The 25601-nt window shown below is 40.9% G+C and overlaps 1 protein-coding gene across 2 annotated transcripts in view; it reads left to right on the forward strand.

Moving 5' to 3' along the window:
• The first annotated feature begins 9763 nt into the window (after positions 1–9763).
• The window catches only part of FEZ2 (fasciculation and elongation protein zeta 2), a 42958-nt gene continuing 27120 nt past the window's right edge, over positions 9764–25601 (forward strand). For both annotated transcript variants that reach the window (XM_065891072.1, XM_065891073.1), the window contains exons 1-5: positions 9764–10028; positions 14314–14422; positions 21037–21153; positions 23871–24012; positions 25307–25575. In XM_065891072.1, the coding sequence (XP_065747144.1) occupies positions 9775–10028; positions 14314–14422; positions 21037–21153; positions 23871–24012; positions 25307–25575 (891 nt within the window). In that variant the 5' untranslated portion in view covers positions 9764–9774. The remainder of the gene's footprint in view (positions 10029–14313; positions 14423–21036; positions 21154–23870; positions 24013–25306; positions 25576–25601) is intronic.

The following is a 25601-nucleotide window of genomic DNA, read 5'->3' on the forward strand; positions in this document are numbered from 1 at the left end:
CAGATTCTATGGCTTTTCCGTCACTTTCATAAATCAAAACAGTCTCATTTTCAGGTAGAAAAAATCTGACTTAGTGTAAATAACCACTTCCATCTTATATTCATGTCAAAACTTCTCCCCTCCCCTGCTCAGGGTTGACCTGCGAACCAGCAGGGGAAGGGGTTTAGCTTGCCTTTTCACTCCGTCTGCATCACATCCCTTTTTGCTCTGCATACTCCCTTCCTCCTAGGTTGAGGTCTCCTGCTGGAGTCTCCTTAACCCTGCTCATATTTTTTGGTGGAACCTTGTAAGGTGACTTGAGTCTAGCTACCTTCTGGGGTGTCCACTTGGCCCACAAGGGAGAATCATAACACTTGCCCAACAAACAGTGTATGTGTGGCTGCTTCCTCTGCTGCCTTCTCTCTTTGGACCTGTCATCATGGGCCGCTCCTCCAGCCTCCTGTCTACAGAATTCTGCAGGCAAGAGGAATGTCTAGTTTTGTAAGTTCTGTTCCAAGAACTCACGATGTCCTACTCTGGGCCCATGGGAGCATTGGGATCTGGGTCCTGCGTCTCAGTAACCATCTGGCTGGAGAGAAGGACACTGCTTACCCTTAGTGCAAGCTCTGCCCACTCTCTGGTTCTTGGAAGCTCTCTCACTTGGCTTGAGTGGGAGTACCCCAACCATATGGGGGAGCAGCTCTGCATCTCAATGACTCTAATCCTTTATACTTTCTAGTCTTCTCTCCTATAGATGAGTAATGGGATACAGGGAAAGGTCTGGCTCTGCTCTTTATTAGTAATTCACCCATTTAACATTCTGTTACTGTTATTTCTAGGAGAGACCAATACTCAGAAGAAGGAACAGAATCATATCTGTCCTGAGCTCAAGAGGAGACTCCCAGAAGCCACTGGTATGACTTGGGGAGGTATATTTGTTTGCTAGGGCTGCCATAACAAAATACCAAAGATTTGGTGGCTTAAACAACAGAAATTTATTTCCTCACAGTTCTGGAGGCTAGAAGTCAAATATCACAGTGTCAGCAGGGTGGTTTCTTCTGAGGTCTCCCTCCTTGGCTTGCAGATGGACACCATCTCACTGTGTCTTCACATAGTCTTTTTTTTTTTTTTTTTTTTTTTTTTTTTGCGGTATGCGGGCCTCTCACTGTTGTGGCCTCTCCCGTTGCAGAGCACAGACTCCAGACGCGCAGGCTCAGCGGCCACGGCTCACGGGCCCTGCCATTCCGCGGCATGTGGGATCTTCCCAGACCGGGGCACGAACCTGTGCCCCCTGCATTGGCAGGCGGACTCTCAACCACTGCGCCACCAGAGAAGCCCCACATAGTCTTTTCATTATGCACCCTTTCCTCTTCTCATGAGGACACCAGTCATATTGGATTAGGACCCTACCCCAGCTACCTCATTTGAACTTAATCACCTCTTTAAAGATTTTACCCCCAAACACAGCTCTTCCTTGACTTACAATGGGGTTATATTCTGATAAGCCCATTGTAAGTTGAAAATATTAATTTGAAAATGCATTTAATTCACCTAACTCACCAAACATGATCGCTTAGCCTTAACCTTAAAGATGCTCAGAACACTTATATTAGCCAGCAGTTGGGCAAAATCATCTAACACAGTCTACTTTATAAGAAAGTGTTGGATATCTCGTGTAATTCATTGAATACTGTACTGAAAGTGAAAAACAGAATGATTGTGTGGGTCCAGAATGGGTGTAAGTGTATTGGTTGGTCACACTTGTGATCACGTGGTTGACTGGGAGCTGCTGGGAGCTGCCGCTGCCCATCATCATGAGTGTCAGACCACGTATCGCTAGCTCGGGAAAAGATCAAAATTCAAAATCTGAAGTATGGTTTTGACTGAATGCGTATTGCTTGTGCACCTTTGTAAAGTCTAAAGATCCTAAGCTGAACCATGGCAAGTTGGGGACAGTCTGTGCAGTCATAGTCTGATGTACTAGGGGTTGAGACTTCAACATGAACTTGGGGGGAACACAACTCATTCCATGACAGGAGAAGGCTGAGGCTGGGGTTAGCTGGCTCCTCTGGGTAAAACCCTGAGCATGCTTGTCCTCTCGAATACCGCTCATCTGCTGAGTTTAGGCAGCAGCAGTACTTGGAGTCTTGAGTCACAGAGCGGGAATGACTGAGCTAGTTCCATTGGAACACCCAGTCTGGTGAGACTCAGGATCATTCAGGGTGTACACTCATCCAGTCTTCCAAAGAGCAAATCTGCCCTTCACAAGTACAAAGCTACTCTCTCTTTATGATGTGGAATAAAAGTAACCTTTCTTTCTTTAAAAAACAGCATGGAATTCCCAAGATACCTAGTCTTAACCCTCTGATACAAGATTAGAAACAATTAGCTCACTTCCGAGTCTACCCTAGTCAAATCAAGCAGAAAATTAAGCAATTATGTGTGTGTTTGCTTAAATTATGTAAGAATTATCTTAATAGGCCACTTTACTTTGCTTTTGCAGATCCAAGCCCTATCTGACTTAAGTGGTTTATTTATTTAGATCCAGAACATTTTGATGAGGCTGTTCGGATGCAGCAATACTGGTGTAGCTCCTTAGATGTCAAGACATTTTGACTACTCTTTAAAAAAAAAAAAGAAAAGAAAAACCCTGTTAAATTTACAGCTTTAAAAAATTATAATGTAGGGCTTCCCTGGTGGCGCAGTGGTTGAGAGTCCGCCTGCCGATGCAGGGGACACGGGTTCGTGCCCCGGTCTGGGAAGATCCCACATGCCGCGGAGCAGCTGGGCCCGTGAGCCATGGCTGCTGAGCCTGCGCGTCCGAAGCCTGTGCTCCACAACGGGAGAGGCCACAACAGTGAGAGGCCAGCGTACTGTAAAAAAAAAAAAAAAAAAAAAAAAAAAAAAAATATATATATATATATATAATGTAACATGTAGAACAGATATACCCCCCCTCCCAGTCTCAGCCCATCCCAACCCCACTCACAATGAAATTTTCCTTCTCTAAAGATAGCAAAAGAAATGTCAACATCTCTGGAAACAAAATTTCGGAGGGAAAAAGCAAGTCAAAGACAAAGACTCAAGAAAATAAAAGTCCAAAGACAGACACTCCAATTTTAATACTTATGCTTGTAATACCCTCATCGGTCAAATTTTGGAGGACTCCTCCAGCTGATTTCATCGAGTATTGCTGGGTGCTGTGGTTCCCCGTCCTAACACTCTTGAGACTGTGGAAATACCCTTATAAGAAATTTATATTAATACGTATACCAGAAAATAGAACATAATGCACATGATGAACGTAAAATGTGAGACCTGGATCAGACAAAAAGTCTGATTATTTACAGAATCCATTTAGCTCATCCAAATGTGATCCAAGCCTCCTGGTTTCTCTTCAGTTGCAAACTCCTATGAACCGTCTGCATCTATGTCTTACTATATATCTGGAGGAGCCTCTATTAATGCCACCTGGTCCCCTGAATGAATGTGCTGTCAGTCTTCCCCAGTGTCACCTTCTGACAGACTGTTGTTGTGCTTAGTAGAGCTTATTTTTATTTTTTAGTCCCCCACCCCGCCAATTCAATAGGAGGTGGACTTGGTCTGTTTTCTTGAAGGCACCTTTTCCTCTTTTCTTTATTTTTTTTCCTGTGTTGGGCCAGAGAGATTTCCATCTCTACTGAATTTCTCCTCCTTAGAATTAGCCCCTCAAACTCAAGTCTTCAAATGACAACAGTCGATTTTATCAATCTTGCATTACTTTCTAGTGAAGTCAATGTATATAATTGCAGCATAAAATACAGTTTGAATCAAAAAGTAAGATAGAAGAGATAATTAACAAGTTAACAGTCCATCAACAATTACTCCATACAGTGTATGAACTAATTTTAAATGTCTGATTTGAATCCACTTTAAAGAGATCAGATGTTGAATAAGCAGGGCATATCTGTACAGGGCAATTCTAACAATTGATTCAATAAAGCCACTCTGTTTAGAAAAAATTGTGGTTAAATATACATAGCATAAAAATGATCATTTTAACATTTTTAGGTGTTCTGTGAGTTAAGTTCATTTACAATGTGTGCAGTCATCACCACTATCCATCTCCAGAATTTTTTAATCCTCCCAAATGGAAACTCTGTACCCATGAAACACTAATTCCCCCTTTCCCCCTCCTCTCAGCCCCTAGCAACCACCATTCTACTTTCTGACTCCATGATTTTGACTACTCTAGGTACCTTGTATAAGTGCATATGGTATTTATCCTTTTGTGTCTGGCTTCACTTAGCATAATGTCTTCAAGGTTCATCCATGTTGTAGCATGTGTCAGAATTACTTTCCTTTTTAAGGCTGAATAATATTCCATTGCATATATACATATATATATACACACACCCTATTTTGCTTATGCATTCATTTGTCTGTGTACATTTGGGTTGTTTCCATTTTTTTGGCTATAAAGCCACACCTTAAAAAATTTTATAAAGTTAGATTTACATGCAATAAAATGTACTTGTTTTAAGCTTACTGTTTGATAAATGTGTACACCTACATAGTCACCATTATCATCAAGTCATATAGTTTTTCCATTACTCCAGAAGTTTTCCTTGTGTCCTTTTGCAGTTAATTCTCCTACCCCAAACCATCCCATGACCCGGGCACCAACCATCTGCTTTCTGCCACAGTGGATTAATTTTGAGAATTTTTTAGACCTGAACGATCTTGGTTGGTAATGAGACAAAGAATTCAGAATAGAGGGTTCAGTAAATATGGGCAAGATAGGCTCCGGGAGACAAAGATGCTGAAATACATACAGGGACCCCAGTGACAGAGGTACTGAACTCAGGTTACTTGTGCACAAAAATGTCATCTTAAATGATTAAGGTTAGGACCAACTTTCCTGTGGGAAAGTTAGAGATGAATGCTGATGTGGAAAGACCGAGATCACAATCTTCTGAAGAGAAGAAATACTAGAGAATATATTACATTCCCATTGTTATAGTTCTTTTGTTCATATTTTGTCTTACTCATAGTCCTAAAGGAGGCAAGAATATTCTTCTACAAATTTTAAGAGCCACGTGTAGCCTCTTCCTCTTGTTTGTGGGAGGAAGAGTTTCCACTCCTCGTTCTTTGTTCTATGATAAGATGAATAGTGAGGGCATACAGTACTGACAATCATAGAAAAGAGGGAACAGAGAGGGGTTCACCATCCCAAGATGCCTCCGTGCACAGAATACTGCAAGTCCTCAAAAAAAAAAAAAATTAGATAAAATTTGGCATATTCAACTCTGCATGATCTTAATTTCAGATGAGAAAATTAAGAATATTCCAAAGCAGAGAATTTAGGCAGTTTAGAATGTGCATTGGGTGCTTTCCGTAACAGGATTGTTGAAGGTTAAATTGTTAGAGCTGTCATAATGTTAGATAAATAACCGCTGCTAATAGTTGTTTCCATTAACTTTTTGAGACCAGCATTTGACTACCCAGAACACAACCAGGTATATACTTGGCACTGTCTTTCTTACTCAGTTATTTTGGTACCTTGTAAGGCTGTGGCCATGGCCAGTCACCTTGGTTCCTTCTCTTGGTGGTGTAGCTCTGTTTCCACAGACCCTTGATCACGTTCTGCCTGATCAAGACTCCGAACTGATCATTAAAATTAAAGATTCATCACTAACAAACTTAGATAATTAGAATTAAATACTCTTTAATAATAAAGCCTATATTGTGATATTTTGATTACTCAAAAGTTTCTTTTTTTTTTTTTTTTAATAGAGGCAAAATGGAAAGAGCCCACCCTTTCCTTTTTTGGAAAACCAGCAACCTCTCCTTAAATTCTCGGTTCAACATATGGATTTCTCAATTCTTCTTACTTTTGTTTTGTCAGCTCTGTTTTTATTTACTTATTTTTAACCTTGTTATTGAATAAACTTAGCCATTAGCTTAGCTTTTCTCAAGAAATTTTCATGTATATACATTCTCATTGTCTTACTCTTGCTTTATAATGCCTTCAGCATTTGCTTGTGTGATACTTTAAGAGCCAGGTATTTTCTGGTCCTGTGTTCAATGGTTTGTTTCTTTCTTTTGCAGTTCTTACATTTTCTGATTAATTAAATGTTTAGGTGGTCTATATGTTGAATAATCTACTTTTCTATTTTTTGTTACTTAAATTTTCACTGTGATATACTATATATGTGCAAAATTTAAATAATGTTGTCAAACAAGAGAAGTAACTTTTTCCATCTTGAATGATTAATCTGAACATAATACCCAAGTGCCATGAAGCTCTCTTTAGAACTTACTCTATATTATCTTTCTAATTTTGAATCAAGTGCTGAAAATTCACTCTATAGGCTAAGTTTTCTTAATACATGAAGTGAGCAAGCATGTTTACATGTGTTCATATTTATCTGCTCTCTAGGAAATAAAAGCCTGAAATAAATAGATTTCGGTGGACAGATTAGTAGAATTAGGTCATGTGAGATACAGTGAAGTGAGGGGACCTCTTCTTAATCAGAAGCCTTTAGGTGTTGATGGAGTGAACTAAACAGGTTGAGACTGGCAGGAAGCGTATGGTTTGGCCAGATCTGTGGCAACGTTAGAAAGCTAGAATTTAGCTGATGGGAAGAAGAGTTGCTGGAAAGTGGGCTAAGGTTGCTGTCAGGAAATTATTAAGTGAGGAGGTTTAGGGAGTAGTGAAACTGTAGGTAATCATTAGTTAAATCCATTTCACCTGTAACTTGCCTTCACCAATCAAGGTCATTTTAATTGTTGTTAAAAAGACTTGCAGGTCCTGTAAGCTGCATGTAGCCTAAACAGTAAGATGTTTGCCCAAGTCGTTTTCCAGGAATTGGTGTCAGGTGTGTCTAGTTCCAGACGAGCTGGTTAAGATTGGGTAGGACCACCCACCCTCCAACTAGGCATGCCTGCGGAGTGACCTTTTGATGTTAGAGGGCTAAAAACTCCACCCTCAGTTTGTGCTAAGTGCCTCCACTTCTGAACCTGCAGAGGCCTGTAGCTTAGTTCCACCTGCACGGATTAACCACACCTTTTTTCAATCAGGCTCCTCAGGCCCCCCACGCCTCAGACTGCCCTACTCCTTTAGTCTTTATCTCATAAATACCCCAAGCCCCTTGTCTTCCTGACGCGGGCTTGAGGCTGGTTCTGTCTCTACTTTGACTGCCTTGTGAATAAACCCTCTGTTTCCTGGCATTTCAGTGCTTTTGCTTGCTGCTGGTCAGGCAAAATGAACCTGGTTCTGTAACAAATGTAACTGGGAGCTGGATTTTCTAAAAAAAAAAAAAAGCAGTTTGACTGGAGGACCAAAAGGACTAAAGGAAAGAGCAGGCATAAGGAATTGAGGCCACAACCGGGTGGAATACAGACTCCTGCTGGATGTCCTTGAAGCTGTGGAGCTCTCTGCAGCCCTCAGGTACCCCATGAGGAGAGGTGTGTGGAAGGCTTTGAAGTACTGCTACTTTATAATTTAACCTGGTTATGAATGTTTTACCATTTAAACTTTTCTGTTGTTCCTTTTTCATGTTTACAGTCATTATTTAAAATCTACAGAAGCACCAATTAACATTTTATTCCATACTATAGTTTCTTTCTAGTCTCATTGCTCTTTCCCCATAAAGGAGCAGTTTTCTCCTAGGCACGTTTTTGGGGAGCACTTTTATAGATTGTGTTGAATGCCAAGATTACTATAGGTGTGCTAATATAAATAAGAAAAGTGATTCAAATCTTGTTTTTGCAATGGGGTATTCAAAGGGTCTGGGTGATACCAGGTGCTTTGCATTTAATTAAAAGTAAAAAGCCTCCTATGTGGAAAATTTGACTAAAATAAAATTCTGAGACCACTAAAGCTAACCCAATAGCAATTTATTTGCAGGCATATGAAAAATTTGATAGTTGTTACATTTGGGTGGGAAGAGTAAGTAATTTTGATTTCCACTAACAAACATACACATGCCACACAGGTAAATGGAAATACAGGTCAAGAAAAAAAATTATTTTTTGCCTTAGCTATGTACATAATTAGAAGAGTTTGAGTCAATTCCATAGTTTCTCATGACTCTAGCCCAATATCTAGAGAAAAATAGATCTTTGATACATTTAGAGTATCACTTTTGAGTAATATTCAAATAGGTGAATGTCAGCTGAGCTAATGTTTTCTCATCAACCCCAAAGCTATTAACCATTGAGTAATTAGTTCTAGCTCTTGGCTTGGTAGAGCTCAACATCTCCTCCCTTCATGGTTTCAAAGGAAATGGGAAGGTAATGATATTGCCTTTAAAGTAATTATCAACAGTTCCTTAGGCTTGATTTATAGAAGTATCTTGTTAAATATGGGACAAATCATTGAAATACGAGACAAAATTCATCAGAATGGTAAATAGGAAATTTTGGTATTAACATGTATTCTTTTTAAAAATTAATTAATTAATTAATTTATTTATTTTTGGCTGTGTTGGGTCTTCATTTCTGTGTGAGGGCTTTCTCTAGTTGTGGCAAGTGGGGGCCACTCTTCCTCGCGGTGTGCGGGCCTCTCTTGATGCAGAGCACAAGCTCCAGACGCGCAGGCTCAGTAGCTGTGGCTCACAGGCAGCATGTGGGATATTCCCAGACCAGGGCTCGAACCCGTGTCCCCTGCATTAGCAGGCAGATTCTCAACCACTGCGGCACCAGGGAAGCCCCTAACGTGTATTCTTGAGGATAGGTTTCCACGTTGTCAAGACATGGACAGAACATACTGGGAAAATCTTATTTTCTATTATTAACTTCGTATTTATTTTTCAGAATAGGAATTCATCTTTTATGACCCAACTATGTTCTGATTCCTAAAGGAAGTATTTGATTACTGCAGTCCAAAGATACTGCTTCTATCAGTTGCCTCTACATATTCACACTCCCTTAGAATTATATCTTTTCCCCTAATTTTTTTCTGATGGTAAAATACACATAACATAAAATTACCATCTTAACCATATTTAAGTGTACAGTTTAGTGGTATTAAGTACATTTATATTCTTGAGTAACCATCTCCAATGCTCTTCATCTTGCAAAACAAATTCAATACACGTTAAACAGTAACTCTCTACTCCCAGTTATACTTTTTGGTATAAACGCTTTCCAGTTTTATCGCTCTAACTGTATTGTAAGCCCGTTGCAGGGAGCAGTCATATATTAGTTATAAAACATACACATTTGGTACTTACTGTCAGGCACTGTTCCAAGTGCTTTGCAAATATTAACTCGCATAATTGTTCATCTTTGTATGTTGCAGAGGTTCTAGCATGTGCTTTACACGTGGGAGACATAAAATATTTGTGGAATGAATTTTGGTACCATTTAAGCATTTCCAAGTGACAATGGCTGTTTTTCTGGTTGTAAAGTTACCAAAGGAGCCAGGTTACTTTGGGGAAATGATTTGGGGAGTAATCTGACACCGGGTGCAAGTTTAAAGAAGTCCTTTATTTTAGCCACATTTAGGCCAGGTTCCCACTAAGGAAATCTTAGAGTAAAGCTATTCCTGAATGATAGACTATAGGAAGTGACTCAACGCAGTTAAAGTTTTCCTTTCTACCGGGACCAGCTCTCAACTCAAAGAAGACTCAGGAGAAGGGAAGACCCCGGGGCTGCGAGGCCCCGGACAGGTCCAAGCCTCCGCCGGAGGTAGGGGGGTGGGGCCTCGGGCGTGGCGGTGCTTCGGGGTCGGTGCGGAGCTTCGGGGGCGGGGCCAGACTGCGGGGCTGGGGCGGGCTGGGGCGGGGCGCGCGACTGCACCAGGCGGCGATGGCGGCGGACGGGGACTGGCAGGATTTCTATGAGTTCCAGGAGCCGGCCCTGAGCCTCCAGGACCAGGAGAACTGTAACGCGAGCCCCGAGGCCGAAGCAGGGCCGGGCGGGGGAGGCGACGGTTTCCCAGCGCTGGCCTGCAGCCTGGAGGAAAAGCTGAGCCTGTGTTTCCGTCCCTCCGGTCCGGGTGCCGAGCCCCCCAGGGCGGCCGTGCGGCCCATCACCGAGTGCAGCCTCCTGCAGGGGGACGAGTGAGTGCGGGTCGCGGGCGGGAGCCTCCTCTGCCCCTCGTCCAGCCCCTCGCCCTGCCCGCCGGCTCTCAGTCAGCAGCCGCGGCGGGACTCTGGCCGCAGGCTCCTCCCCGCACCCTCCTTCCGCCTCCATCAACTCCGGGGTCCCGCCCCTCCGTGTTCTCCTATATCCTTCCTTGGGGCTTTAGGCCTTTGCGCCCCTGGCGATTTAAATCCCCTGCTCCCCTGGCCCCCAGCGAGCCCTTAAACGTCCTCCTCCTTCCTAGAAACCAATCCCTGTTTAGTTTGGAGCGGAGTCTTGTACAGAGCCCCGTAGTTAGAGATAGTATCTCCTCGGGGACATGTGTAGACATTCATTCAACCAGCATTTTTTAAGCGCCTGCTACGTGCCAGAGGCTGCTTCTCACTGGGAATACCAAGATGACTGGACATTACCCCTCTCAAGCAGAGGGCAATCTAGGGTGGGAGCTAGATTTGTAAACAAACATTTGTATGAGTGTGACAAACGCTCTAATGGATATATGTACAAAATATAGAGGGAGAGGGGGAGAGTCAGGAAGGACTTCATAGGGAAAGAAGTGTGAAAACGACCCTGATGGTTGAGTGGGAGTTTGCCTGGCAGGTGAAAAAAGTCTAGCATTCTAGCTCAGGGATATAGCACATGCAAAGGTACCGACGTTGCAGCAGCGTTTTTGCCACGGGAATTTATTGGCTCCATCTGAGAGCCCAGGTTGAGTGTGAGTTCCCACAGAGGCAAAAGCTCTGGTTATTAATAGCAAGGATCTCCTAGTCTGGTAGGGAGACCAGTGCATAAACAGGTAATTATTACAGAATCATCTAAGTGCAATGATAGGAAATTCGCAGGGCTTTATGAGAGCTAGGGGAATGGAGGGACAGAGGTTATTTAACTGCCCAGAAACCCAGTTATAATTTGGTTAGATAAGGGCTGTAATTATGTACCATAGTTTTACTCCAGAAGATACAGAAAGGAATGATGAGAGTGAGGGAATTTGACAATATTGTAATGTAGGGGGAGAGGAGCCCTGGAGAGGCTGAGGGTGAAATTATGGAGTAAACACTGAGGTTGTGGGTAGGGGTGAGTTTTCAGAGCATTGAAGGGATGGAGAGGTCAGGGAAGAATTCTTGAGAGAAGGATTCATGGGCATAGAAAGGGGCTTGTCAGTTTCCTCTGTGAATCAGAAGATTTATTAGGAAGAGGGGGTTGGGAATGGGGGCCTGTAAACATAGCAGTGGTTCAGGCCCAGTTATGCTTGGAGACCATATCTTTTCATTGCTGCCTCTGTACAGTGTTCTGCCCAGGCATAAAAGGAAACGTTTTTGATTGGATATTATACACACAGATATGCATGCAATCAGTGGCAAAAGGTGACATTTTAAACAGTCTATTCCCAAAGAGAAGGTAGTGTTATACATAGATTCATATACTTGGAATCACTAGACTCAGGACATTCTCTGGATTTTAAAATTATATTTATTATATATTTGGGTTTATCAAGAATAACTTCTCAAAACATATTAGTGGTTTGTACACAGATAAGATTCCTTATTTTTGCATCACCTGTACTGTCTGAAAAGTAGTGTATTTTAGCCTTTGCTTAAATCTTCAGTTGATATAAAACTTAAAAGTTTTGTCACTCTTGATAATGGTTTAGTAGATAGTAGATGTTATGTTGGTGGTACAGCATGTCCCTTGATTTGGGAATGCATAAGAAATCTCTGTCTCTCTTTTCTGAGCTGGGGTTGCTCACCACTCTCATTGTCCCTATTCTATTGCATAAATCTGCTCTCCATTGCTTGATAGAGTCCATTCCTGTTTCTTTGACTAGAGACAGCTGAGAATTCTTTCACCCAGATAGTGCCTTGCCTTAGGGCACTTTATTTCGCTTCTGAGTCCCGGTTTTAGTTTTGGTTAAATACAGATTGTGCTTATCTGCTAAAGTTTTACTTTAGAAGGGTCTGGTGTGGGATTCAATGTCAGCAGCACTTTGACCTTTGGAAAAGAGCTGCCCTGCTAGTTGTTTATGACTGGCTGTAATACTTTATGATAAGGACGAAGGCAGTTCATGTCTTGACTGGAGAATTCTACAAATCTTTCAGTTAACTCGGCCCTATGTCCTTCCAGCCACAAATGTTCTGGCCCTGGTGAAGATAGAGGACTGTGAATTGTGCTTCATTTTCTTGGTAGATCAAATTCACCCACAGTCAGTTCTATATGAAATCTTCCACTCCACTTGTCCTTTTATTATAGCCTCATTTAAGAAGGAGCAAACAAGCAGACAAAACAAACCTCAAAAACTCTGGACTGTTTTCACCTACTAGAATATGCTAGTAGTTCCTACCCAGGGTTAGATACATGGTCAGTTATTCAGTACCCAGGAAGATGTGGGCCAGAAACCCAGCAAGTTTAGCATCCAGAAGTGTTGTTTCCAATTTGAGCATACTGGCATTAGAGGAGATGATTCCTGCAGAGAGGAGGATAGGAATGAACCATGCATATGGGAGATTTTCTGGGTAAATGAGCCAGTTTTCTAGAGCTTTTTGGGTTCACATTTTCATTGCGGCTAATGTGCATTCCAAAGCCAAACATCATCTTGGGATTTTTGGCAGTTGTGGTCACATTGCTTCTTCTCTTTAGCACCAAATCCCAATTCATTAAATCAGTATGTTGTTTCTCTATTTTAAAGCTTGCATTCTTATTTTTATGTCCCTGGTGGTCTTGTTTTTGTATCCTAGTATCTTACATGCTTGGAAAAAAGACCCATCCAATTTTTTAGTGGCCTAGTCACAATTGGATACCTGTTATAAATGTTAGGGTGGGGTTTTTTTTGTTGTTTTTTTCTTTATGACTTCTATGTGAGTATCTCTGGCCATTAAGTAGCTTATATGTGTAGTGTTTAACTTTACTTACCCTAATTAAATTTCATCTCATTTATATTTCTGAACTCATGTTTTTCATATAATGTCATTTAACAAAAATACTGGTTAATATTTTGGGGCTGAAATGAATTTTGGTCATGAAATTGGAGTCTGCAGTCCTTTTTCCTTTGTGGTTTGGGACTTTTCTCAATACAACTCATTTGAATTAATGCTTAGAGTAACAGAGCTGGAAGGAATGTCTGCTATTCTTGTCCAAGCTTCTCGTTTTAAAAAGTCCAGCTAATACCTACAGAGGTTAAGGGACACAGTCAAAGACACATTGAGGATGAATGTAGACAAGTCTGTTTTCTGAATTTAGTCAAGTACCCTTTTCATTTTACCCTGTTGCCTCCCCAAAATGCTGTTTGATAATAAGGAAGGGTAACTGCACTGGGTATAATCTGCATTTTATTGTGAACTCCCTTTCTTTCCCTTTTCATCTTATCTTAGTCTTAGCCTATTATAAATTAGATATTAAACCCTAGTCTCACATTGAGACTGAATTCTTTCTCCAGAAAATTCTTTCTTTTTGGTTAGAGAGAGATTATTCATTCTATGAAATAGTCTATATGTTCGGAAGTTACAAGAGAAAAATAAGTATAAAGCACAGTGTATTTACTACTTCTTTTGGCTTGAGAAACATTATTTAACCTTCCTGTGCTTTAGTTTCTGTCTGTCAAATGGGGATAATAACTGTTCTTCATAATACTGTTTTTGAGGATTAAATGAGTTAATGTATGCAAATTGCTTAGAATATATGTAAATTGCTTACTTAGAGCCTGGCACACGATACAGTGGAAATGTCAGCTCTCTACTCTGTGAGAGTTTTCTGGAAATGTCAGCGCTCAACTTTGTGAGAGTTTTCTGGAAATGTCAGCTCTCAACTTTGTGAGAGTTTTCTATGTCCTGTCACCTTCCCTCAGGACTTCTTGTCAGGCCCAATGACAGGATTTTTCTTTTGTCTTATTCTGGAGCCTCTACTTTTTTTTTTTTTTTGCGATACGCGGGCCTCTCACTGTTGCGGCCTCTCCCGTTGCGGAGCACAGGCTCTGGATGCGCAGGCTCAGCGGCCATGGCCCACGGGCCCAGCCGCTCCGCGGCATGTGGGATCTTCCCGGACCGGGGCACGAACCCGTGTCCCCTGCATCGGCAGGCGGACTCTCAACCACTGCGCCACCAGGGAAGCCCTGGAGCCTCTACTTTGTTGATGCTTTTCTGAGAAACAATAGCCTCCTGTTTCTTTGCTCTGATGCTTTTTGTTCTCTCTTTCACTGTAGTACTAGGTATCTGTTTAATAATGACTTACAGAATGTTACCTTTCACTGATTGTAGTTTTCTTCTTTTTAAGGATTTGGAATGCCCTGACAGATAATTACGGAAATGTAATGCCTGTAGACTGGAAGTCATCCCATACTAGGACCTTGCATTTGCTTACTCTGAACCTCTCAGAAAAAAGGGTAAGTTAGGAATTGCATCAGTAGTTTCTGAATAACTGATTCTCATAATGGAACTAAAAAGTAGCATTTCTGTTTAACCACAATTGGTTGAGTTGCTTCTTATTTCCAAGCTTATGGCAATTGGAGTGGCCCTCTTTTGCCATCTCGGTTCTGCTACTGTCAGCTTGCTAGCACTTCCCTCCAATTCTTCCCCAGCACACACTCAACTTTTTTATGTTTAGGTAAATTTTCATCACCTATGAACAGCAACGATCAGCATTTTTTCCCAGCTTAAATAACAATTTTGATGTGCTGAGAACAGTCAGTTAGCCTTTGATTTAATATATAGAGGGTACTGGAATATCTACAGAGAGTTAACTTTCTGATGAATTTAATGACTTGCTAGATGTGACATATCGTCTGAAGATTGTGTTTTTCTGTGAACATTGGGGAACCTTTAAAAGATTTCAGTTCTTGGCTTTTTAATGTGTTCTTGGCTAACTGTTGGAGGCTGCTATATGTGTCTTGGAACTGAAAGTGAAGACACCTTGAGTAAGAAGTGTGAGCACAGGTGATAGTACAACAAGGCAGACAGAAAAACGAAGAGAATTGCTTTAAGTGGAAAATCACAGTGTGGTTTAAAACTGATGAGAAACGAGGCCAAATGGAAGTTTCAGGGCCTGACTCTTTAAATTCTTCATCAAATAGCAGTGTAAGCTCATGCCAGGTCCTTTAGCATGCTCTGTATTTCATTAAGTGTATTTGTGCAATTACTGGGAGTATAATGCAGTAGGGCTGTGAGTATTTTAAATCATTTTCTGAAATGATTTTCTTAAAAATGTGATTCAGAAAAGCTTGCTCCCTACTATTTTCTCGTAAAATATATAATTCTGACTATATTCCTTTGTATTCTAGTAGATATAGGATTTGTTCCAATTATTAATCCCCTTAAGCTGTTTTGCAGGCTGACCTGACATACATTTAGGGAAAGGAATAAAACAAAATATTTTATGATCTGTCTTCTGTTTATTTGCATCTCAGCTATCATTCTGGGCTTAGTTCAAGTTTCCCTTCCTCTCTGAAGCTTCCTATTACTGTTTTAGTCTTTGCTGATCTCATGGAATTATATAATTTTAGAGTTGGAAGGGACTTTAAAGGACACTTAATCCAGTCTCTCATTTGGGGGGAATTCCCATCTACAGCGTCTCTGACAGATGGTCATTTTGCCATGGCCTCAATCCTGACACGGAAGGAAAATGCACTCCTCTCTGTGGGAATCGGTTACGCTTGTTGGGGTGTGAAAATCGTAAAGGACTTATCTGTCCCACAGAATTTAGCCCCCTAGTCTCCTGCGAGCTGGTCCTCACAATGCTTTGTCCGTGTCTCAAACCATTATTGTGTTCTCTTATTATATATCTGGGTCTGTCATTAGATTGTAACCTCCTGGTAGGTATCTTTGTATTTGTCTTTCAGTAACCACCACTGTGCCTGGCACATACTGATTACTAAAACAAGTGTTTGTTGAGTGAACAAATGAATAATCTCATCAGTGAGGCTATATAAGTTCAGATACCATGGTGGAAAGTGTTTTAAAAATGTTTTCTATATTATTTAACATAGTGTTGAATCCACAATAGCCAGTCAATGAGTACTTTTTTGTTTGACATATTAAAAAATAGTAGAGAAGAGATCTTTTCATAGTTTCAAAGGGAAGTACATTAGTAGCATGAATGGAACACTCTAATCCAGTTTCAATGAAGATTGTTATTTGGTTACCTCTGGGGACGTCACTCCCTTTATCTGCCTTTTGACTGTTTTCAATGCTAGAACAATGGCATAGCCAAGGGTAGTGATTAGTAATGATGTGGAGTTTAGTACTAGTACTGGTTGTGAAACCCTTACCTGGAAAACTCAGCAAGTTAAAATGGACAAGTGATCATCTAACATCTGTCTGTCTTGACATGACTACCCAGGTGATGAATACAACTGAGATGAGAAGTCTAGTCCTCAGGAATGAATAGCACACATTAAGTTCCTGAAGAACAAGGTACGATGTAAGAAGCAACCATGTTATTAGGTAGCATATAATTAATGTTTTTTGGGTTTTTTTGCGGTACGCGGGCCTCTCACTGTCGTGACCTCTCCCGTTGCGGAGCACAAGCTCCAGACGCGCAGGCTCAGCGGCCACGGCTCACGGGCCCAGCCGCTCCATGGCATGTGGGATCTTCCCGGACCGGGGCACAAACGTGTGTCCCCTGCATCGGCAGGCGGACTCTCAACCACTGTGCCACCAGGGAAGCCCCAGAAGCATTCTTTAGATTATTCCAGTTGTATAACAGTGTCTATATGAAATTTTTTTTTAAATTTATTTTATTACTTTTTTTTTTTTTTTGGCAGTGTTGGGTTTTCGTTGCTGCGCGCAGGCTTTCTCTAGTTGAGGCAAGTGCGGGCTACTCTTCGTTGTGACGCGCAGGCTTCTCATTGCGGTGGCTTCTCTCATTGCGGAGCAAGGGCTCTAGGAGCACGGGCTTCAGTGGTTGTAGCGCATGGGTTCAGTAGTTGTGGTTCACAGGCTCTAGAGCGCAGGCTCAGTAGTTGTGGCGCACGGGCTTAGTTGCTCCATGGCATGTGGGATCTTCCCGGACCAGGTCTCGAACCCTTGTCCCCTGCATTGGCAGGCGGATTCTTAACCATTGCGTCACTGGGGAATTCCCCTATATGAAATTTTTGACAAAAGGGGAAGAGGTTTCTTTTTGGTTAGGATGAGAAAAACAGGAAACCATAGATCCCTAGATTTGTTTTTAATTTTTTTTCATTGATGTTTAAGATGGCACACTTCTAAATTTGATGGGTCTTTTCTAGAGTAAGGCAACTGGTACATTCCAAGTTCTTACATGGGCACATTTTTTCCATTTGAGGCAGCTTCAGTTTTATAGAGGGAAACAGAACCATGGCTCTGTATCTAAACCTGGCATAGGAAGGAGTGATGGAAATGCTTGGCAAAGAGGCACATTGATGCCGAATGGGAGCTTGAATGATGATACCCATGACAGCCAAGGTTAGTTTTCAAAGCCCGAAAGGGATTCCAGCCCTTAGCATATGCCATCTCTGTGGGGAATGGGCTTGGCTCCCTCTCTGGAAAGATGGTCTGGGATCATTATTTCTGTTGTCATGGAAATTTATTCTAATGGCTTATTGGTATCACTCATGTGTTTTGGCAATAGCTGTAAACCTGTTCTAAATCCAGTGCCATTCTGGATCATGCTTATGTGATAGAATGCTTCTAAATCATTTTGCCTTAGGAACATCTCCTGTGCTGTGTTTTTCCTTCTATCATGAGGATTTCTTCAGGGACAGGGACTTTGTTTAATGCACCTTTTTATCTTCAAGAGTAGAAACAGAAGATAATACTGGCTTCCTTAGGAGTAATTTTAAAATTAAAACTTTCACTTGTCTATAAGGGGGAAAAATAAGACAAAACTATGGTCCTCAAGTCACAACATAGAGTTGTGATTTTGGGGGAGGGTGTTGAAGTTTTAGGATCAGTGAATGTAATTGTTAGGTACTCTACATCATCGTACACCCTCGTGTGGCACTTTTCATCTCCACTTCTACTATCTTGAAATCAAACATCCTCTCTCATCAAGAGCCACATCTCTTGACCTTTCTCCTTTCTTATTAACAGGATAACTGTCTAGTTTAAAAAAGTGAACTAAAGCTATAGGACTTAACATGAAAAAGCAGCCTCTGCCCTACTTACCTCATAATCCTTGACTTCCATTTACCAGAGGCAACTGCTTTCAACTACTTCAACTTTTCATCCAGCAGATAACATTCTCCTATCATTTTACTTGATTTTATTCAACTTTAGACTTTATTCATTTACTTTCTACCCAGAGGATGAGGGTTTAGCACTCTCAAAGTCTTCCCTCTAGCCCTCCAACCACAACCCTCACAAAAACTTTTGCTTCCCTCATCTTCCCAATATAATTATATCAAAATTTTTGGTTATATTAACCTTCATAATTCATATTGACCTTTCTTTTAAAAATTTATTTATTTATTTTTGGCTGCGTTGGGTCTTTGTTGCTGCACGCAGGCTTTCTCTAGTTGCGGCAAGTGGGGGCTACTCTTCGTTGCGGTGTGCGGGCTTCTTGTTGCGGTGGCTTCTCTTTATTGTGGAGCATGGGCTCTAGGCACACGGGCTTCAGTGGTTGTGGCACAAGGGCTCAGTAGTTGTGGTGCATGGGCTTAGCTGCTCTGCAGCATGTGGGATCTTCCTGGACCAGGGCTTGAACCCGTGTCCCTTGCATTGGCAGGTGTATTCTTAACCACTGAGCCACCAGGGAAGCTCTATATTGACTATATAAATGTTCACATTTAAGTACATTTTATGATTGCGTATCCTCTTTTTTTTTGTTAAGGTAGTAATAATTGCCTTTTTGTGGTTGATTTAGGTTATCATTAGCTCACTAATTCAACGTCAACAGAGCCATAAAAGTCATTTTAGTAAGTGAAACACACTAGGTAATCTGTCAGGCTTTCTTTCTCTTTTTCTTTCATGCTTCTCTTGATTCCTTCTGCAGTAACAATTCTAATCTGAACTGGCTACTCTCTAGTTTAGCTCCACAGTCATCATTCTGGGATCTTTAGTTCACTGTCATTATAAGAATTCCCTTCACCTCTTTCTTGTGTTAGATCCTATGTCTGCTTCCTTTTTTGGTTTTCCTCCTGGTTTTAATGGAACATACTCTGCATGGTTTTCTGAGAAAGGGTACCTGAGAAGTAAATTCGTTGAGAAATTGAATGTCTGAAAATCTCTTTATTCTAACCCCCTACCGAATTGTTAGTTTAGCTGGATATAGGATTCTAGGGTGGAGTTTATTGAAACATGGAAATTGCATTGATTTTTTAATTCTCTGTTGTTGCTGTTGAGAATTCAAATGACGTGTTGATTTCTGATCCTTTTAATGTGTTGTTTTTTTCTCTCTGGAAGCTTTTAGGGTTTTTTTTCTTCCCCCACACAGCTTTTTGAAATTTCATATGTTGAAGGCCATGTCCAGGCCTTTCCTAGCCTGATGGTGCAGTGAGAAATCAAATGTGGGGGCGTGTCATCCCCGTGGTGCAGCATGGCATTGCAGTATGTGGTAGCAGATAGAGCTGGAGTGCTGATGTGGCTCCTCCCCCAGCCTAATGTTATGAAAGGCAGCACGTCAGTGTTTTTCTTTGCACTTCTCACCTGCAGGTTTCTTATTCTGTGGGGTGTATTCACCATTAAACTTCAGACCTGTGAGGAGCTAGGGAGGCAGTAGGGACCTACATCCATCCAACTGTATCTTCAATTTTTATATATATCCTCTGTACTGGTAAATAATTTTCCCAGGTAAAATATATATTTTTAAAATTATGTACTCTCTGCTAGAACTACACGGTTGCTTCTTACATAGTTCCTAGTTGCCCATTAGTTCTTTGGGAACTCAGTGTGCCACTCCTTCTGATGAACAGAGTTCTAATTTGTTCTTTTCATCGTCTGAATGGTCACGTCATGATGGATAGATGATCACTTGTCCATTTTAATCTGGGTTTTCTAGGTCAGGCCTTTATAGTTAGTAAAGGTGAGATCATTATTATAGGGGCTGTTGATATTCATGTGGGCAGGTTAAGAGACACCGTATGAGGTAGACATGGTGCAATACCCTGGTGGTGGCAACAGCAAGCAGCGCTTTAGCACCCTTAGGCATGAAGAGAGGTAAGGAGAGGGAGAAGTTACCAGAACCTGGGGAGAGTAGCTATGGGGGAGAGGTCAGCTTGACAGGAGCTGCAGCCTTTGGAATCTGGTAGGGAGGGAGACAGCAGAATGAATGCCCAGCCCTTCCCCTCCTGCCTTCCAGTCTCCTGCTAGTGTCTACCAGTGTGTTAACCCACCTGGAAGCCAGAAGCCAAGGGCATCCTTTGATGTAGCCCATAAAGGTCAGCCTCCGGGGGCACGACTGGGGAGAGAAACGGTAGTAAGGCAAAGAGAAAATCTCCAGCATAGTTTGGTTTAAAGATATTTTTGGAACCTAGAAATACTCTTTTTTGGAAGAAGAGATAGATTTTCAACTGGAAGGGCTCAGCGTGATCCGCATGGACAGTTCCCATCTGCCAGGGAGTTGATTACTTATCTTTTACTCTGTTAAAGTTAGTTACTTGCAAACTAACTTCTATGTTTTCTGTGGAATTTTTACATATACTAATCTTCCTATTAGATCATTAATTAAATAACATTTGCCCCTGTCTCCCGCCCCCCCCCCCATTTGCTATAATTCCCTATAAATTGCTGTCGAACACCATATATTTTTGTACTTCCTAGACACTCTTCCCCTTGGAATAAATAGCTAAGTATGTGTCTGTTTGGGCAAGAGGGGATATATACGGCACCTTAATTTCATATTTATTCTACATTCCTCTCATTTCTGTTTGAGATGACTATGCAGAGCACCTCACACACTGCCTGGTACACAGCAGCTGTAATAATATCTGCCTTTTGAAGCTCTCAGCAGATGCTTCCCTCTGCAGCCTCCTTTACCCAGATGCTTCGACCTAGTTGTGATCAGAATGTCCTCCTCTTAACAGTGGGTAGTTTTTGTTTTTAGACGAGTGACAGCTTGCTCTTTGATACCTCAGACGATGAGGAGCTGCGAGAACAGCTGGATATGCATTCAATCATCGTCTCCTGCGTTAACGATGAGCCCCTCTTCACGGCAGACCAGGTACAAAGGAGAATCCCATCCATCAAGGGAAGGGATCCTTGGCTGAAAAACGATTTCTTATTGTGGCCATAAGTGATGGGGTGTTGGAATTTACTTATTTCTATTGTATTTTCTGGTAATACAGGCTTAACAGTTTTCTCCTGAGGAAAGAAGAAAGTATATGTAATCTGAAGCAGTTGGATTATGTTACTTGGGAAGATTTTTCAATATATGCAATTTTCCAAGATAAGCACTGTTAAAACAGTACAGCGGTTACTTTAAAAGAGGGTTATTGCTTACACTGGAATCAGAAAAAATCCTGTGAATTTTCTTCTTTCTTTACATTTAACCAGACATGGGCAAACTATATCTGTGCAGAAATTATCTAGTTTCTCTAAAATCTATGTAGAAATCATTAGCACTTATTAGAAGTCTTTATTGTATATCCAGGAAAGAAGTGAGCATTAGTCCTGTGGAATGCTCTAATAATGTCAACCCTGTATTCATTTAAAACCAGTTGAATCAGCTTTCTCATTTTCTGAATACTCTTCCCACTTCTGCTGTATTGTCAAACTGTGGTGCAAGAGGTTCTTCGTGAAGTCAAGTGTTCCATGGCTACTGGGACTGTGAGTTCTACCACACTGTATTTTTAGGCTGGAAAGACAAGGCCGGTAAAGAGAGGTATTGTGGCAAGATTGGGAGGAGTATGTTAAAAATATGTCATTTTGATGCTCCTTAGTCATATTTGTGGTTGGATTGTCTGAAGCTTGGAAAGAGCATGGTGCTTAAAAAACAAGATAGTAAGTTAGAGGGCTGAGTGCAGTACAGCCTGATATTCCAGGGAAAGTTCATTGTCTCCTCCATACTCTGCCTGAAAACCATAAACTATCTCTGCTTTTAAGACTGAGAGAGGACTTCCCTGGTGGTGCAGTGCTTAAGAATCGGCCTGCCAATGTAGGGGACACAGGTTCGAGCCCTGGTCTGGGAAGATCCCACATGCCGCGGAGCAACTAAGCCCGTGAGCCACAACTACTGAGCCCATGATCCATAACTACTGAAGCCCACGTGTCTAGAGCCTGTGCTCCACAAGAGAAGCCAACGCAACGAGAAGCCTGCACACTGCAACGAAGAGTAGCCCCCACTCTCCACAACTAGAGAAAGCCTGGGCACAGCAACGAAGACCCAACACAGCCATAAATAAGTAAATAAATTTAAAAAAAAGGACAGAGAGAAACAGATTCTGTAGCCTCTTTCAGTGTCTCATTTTCCTGTTTAGAATGCCTATTTTGGAAACTCTTCTTACTAATTAGCATAATCCCCACTCGCTCAGGTTTACCTATTTTTCCTTAGTACTAAGTGTTATACGTTAGGCTTGATGATTCATGCTGTATTTTTTAAAATAGTTTTTTTAAACTCTTAGATCCATTTTTTAAAAAAATTATTTTTATTGAAGTATAGTTGATTTACAGTATTGTGTTAGTTTCAGGTATACGGCAAAGTGATTTGTTTATATATGTATGTATATATCTGTATCTTTAGATTCTTTTCCACTGTAATTTATTACAATATATTGAATATAGTTCCCTGTGCTATACAGTAAATCCCTTGCTTATCTAGTTTATATATATGGTAGTGTGCATCTGTTAATCCCATACTCCTAATTTATCCCTCCCCCTCCCCTTCCACTTTGGTAACCATAAGTTTGTATTCTGTGTCTGTGAGTCTGTTTGTTTTGTAAATAAGTTCATTTGTACTATTTTTTAGATTCCACATATGAGTGATATCATATAATATTTGTCTTTCTCTGACTTACTTCACTTATTGTGATAATCTCTAGGTCCATCCATGTTACTGCAAATGGCATTATTTCATTCTTTTTTATGGCTGAGTAATATTCCATTGTATATATATATACCACACCTTCTTTACCCATTTATCTGTTGATGGACACTTAGGTTGCTTCCATGTTTTGGCTATTGTAAATAGCCAATTTTCACTGAGTTCTGTATCCTTCTCAACTTAAGGAATTTGGAACAGGACAAGAAACTGCTGTAAGATTTGAGCAACACAGCGTATGACAGTGGATTATTGTTTCAAAAGCAGATATATTTCTGAAATTTTCCTGCTTTCATGTAGCTTTTTTTTCCTCTTTAAACTTCTACATTTAAAGTAATTATTAAATATACCTTTATTTTCCGTTGAATTAATATATGAAATTCTTTTCCTGCTGTTAAAGGAAAATTTTGCTACCATAGAGGTAATTTCTTGATTTTCATATAAATTTTTTTACACTGTTGTATTTTCTAAATTTTATGTCAGTTTTATTAAATAGCTTTAGATTGAGCACTTGGTGTGGTATATGGTATATCTTCTGTCACTTGCTTTCTTTTAACTATGACTATGATCTGGTTCTGGCATGTCTGAAGTAGATTATATGTGTGTTTGTAGCATCATTTCTCAGACATTACAAGATCTGATAGGGCCTACTGAATCCTGATGGACATATTAAATCATATTTTGCTTATTTTTGTGTTTAGTGTATTGTAACTTTTTTTTTGATAAACCATGTGTACTCTTACAGTCAATTTTTGTTATTGAGAACACCGACTCCTGCACACTGTTGGTTAATGGAGAATTTAGTGTACTTCTACTGTGGTTGCTTCAGATGAGTGCCGTGTTACAGGTGGGTCATTTTTCCTATGTGTATTTAATTAACAGTGGTTTGTATATTTTGGAAGGTGATTGAAGAAATCGAAGAAATGATGCAGGAGTCACCAGACCCAGAAGATGATGAAACACCCACCCAGTCAGATCGGCTTTCAATGCTTTCCCAGGAAATTCAGACTCTTAAGAGGTCTAGTACAAGCAGTTATGAAGAGAGTAAGAAGCCTGACTTAAATCAGTACTCTTTGTGCTTTTGTATACCTCAGCCATGTAGTGGGACCATCTCCAGAAGTCTTTGGCTCTCACAGGCTGGGTTATATACCCTTCCCCTGCCTTGCAGTGATACTCAACGCATATATTCATCATTGCTCAGGGACTGTGTCATACTCGCCTTTGAATACTGTATTTGTCTGCTTGGGCTGCTGTAACAAAGTATCACAGGCTGGGCGACTTAAACCACAGAAATTTGTTTCTTATAGTTGTGGAGGCTAGAAGTCCGAGATCAAGGTGTTAAGCAGGTCTCATTTCTTCTGAGGCCTCTTCCTTCTGTCCTCACATGGACTTTCCTATGTGTATCTGTGTCCTGATCTTCTCATTTTTAAGGGCGTCAGTCATGTTGGATTAGGGCCCACCCTAATGGTTTCATTTTAACTTAATTATCTCTTTGAAGACCTTATCTCCAAATACAGTCATATTCTCAGGTACTGAGGGTTAGAACTTCAATGATGTCCTCTCACATAAAGGGAAGTGCTGAGAAAAAACTGAAAGGGGGTTTCAGGGAATATTCTTCCCTTCATCTTCCCAATTCTCAATAAAACTCACACATTGGGGCATATGTGTTTAAATATATATTTAGCTTAATGCAACATTGTAAAGCAACTATACTCCAGGACTTCCCTGGTGGTCCAGTGGTTAAGACTCTGCCTTCCAATGCAGGGGTTGCGGATTTGATCCCTGATCAGGGAACTAAGATCCCATATGCTGCGTGGTGCAACAACAACAACAAAAAAGTGCAACTGTACTCCAGTGAAAATTAATAAAAAATATGTATTTAGCTTAATTCTTTCAACTTGCCTTCTCCTCTCTTCAGAAGTGTCCCAGAGCCCTGCTAAGTTGCTTGTGATTTCTTGTCAGCAGGTATTTTCTGTACCCTTCCTCTGCTTTTGTGTTTGTTCTTTTTCTTTTACAAGCTTATTAAGTCTTGACTGAACTACTATTCATGGAATGATTGATTTTTTTTTAACATCTTTATTGGAGTATAATTGCTTTACTGATTTTTAGACAAGTAAAAAAATTTTGTTATACTTTTCTTCTCAGCCATTTGAGAAGTAACTTCGCCCACCTACCTCTACTCAGACCTGCCCACCAGAAGTTTGAGGACTCTGAGAAGATCATGAACAATTTAATTACTTAGAATATGATTTTTTGCTCTTTGGCATTAAACACCTTGTTGTGCTGCCTTGAAACATTTTGGTCTTAGTGTCTGCTGTGCTTTGCTTTTTGGTCATAGGAGTGAAAAGGCTGTCCGTATCTGAATTAAATGAACTGCTGGAAGAAATTGAGACGGCCATCAAGGAGTACTCTGAAGAGCTGGTGCAGCAGCTGGCCCTGCGAGATGAACTGGAGTTTGAAAAGGAAGTGAAGAACAGCTTTATTTCAGTTCTCATTGAAGTGCAGAACAAACAGAAAGAGCACAAAGAAACAGCCAAAAAGAAAAAGAAGCTCAAGAACAGCAGCTCTCAGAATGGGAAGAACGAGAGAAGTCACCTGCCCGGCACAGTAAGTGATGTTTTGCATGTAGCATC

This window comes from Phocoena phocoena, chromosome 14 (genome assembly GCF_963924675.1).
Source record: "Phocoena phocoena chromosome 14, mPhoPho1.1, whole genome shotgun sequence".
NCBI lineage: Eukaryota > Metazoa > Chordata > Mammalia > Artiodactyla > Phocoenidae > Phocoena > Phocoena phocoena.